At 40.8% G+C, this 206-nt stretch overlaps 1 protein-coding gene across 1 annotated transcript in view; it reads right to left on the reverse strand.

The window, feature by feature from the left end:
* The window catches only part of LOC119582031 (spectrin beta chain, non-erythrocytic 2-like), a gene marked incomplete at its 5' end in the record, with an annotated part of 75,134 nt that overhangs the window by 32,918 nt on the left and 42,010 nt on the right, over positions 1-206 (reverse strand). Inside the window, 1 exon segment of the mRNA XM_037930241.1 lies at positions 9-158. Within this exon segment, the coding sequence (XP_037786169.1) occupies positions 9-158 (150 nt within the window).

The following is a 206-nucleotide window of genomic DNA, read 5'->3' on the forward strand; positions in this document are numbered from 1 at the left end:
GTAAATACCGTTTTCTTCTCAGGATGTCCATCCTCCTCCAACTTGACACCCTTTGCAAGGGTCTTCTTGATCTGTGGTTGATGGCCGTGGATTTCTGCCGTCAATTTTGCGTGTTTCTTGTTCAGATTCTGAGCTTCATGTAAGTTTTGTCCCAAGACCTGAATGTGAAAAAGATTGGTCAAATACCATATTTTACATATACAATG

This window comes from Penaeus monodon, chromosome 15, assembly GCF_015228065.2.
Source record: "Penaeus monodon isolate SGIC_2016 chromosome 15, NSTDA_Pmon_1, whole genome shotgun sequence".
Classification (NCBI taxonomy): domain Eukaryota; kingdom Metazoa; phylum Arthropoda; class Malacostraca; order Decapoda; family Penaeidae; genus Penaeus; species Penaeus monodon.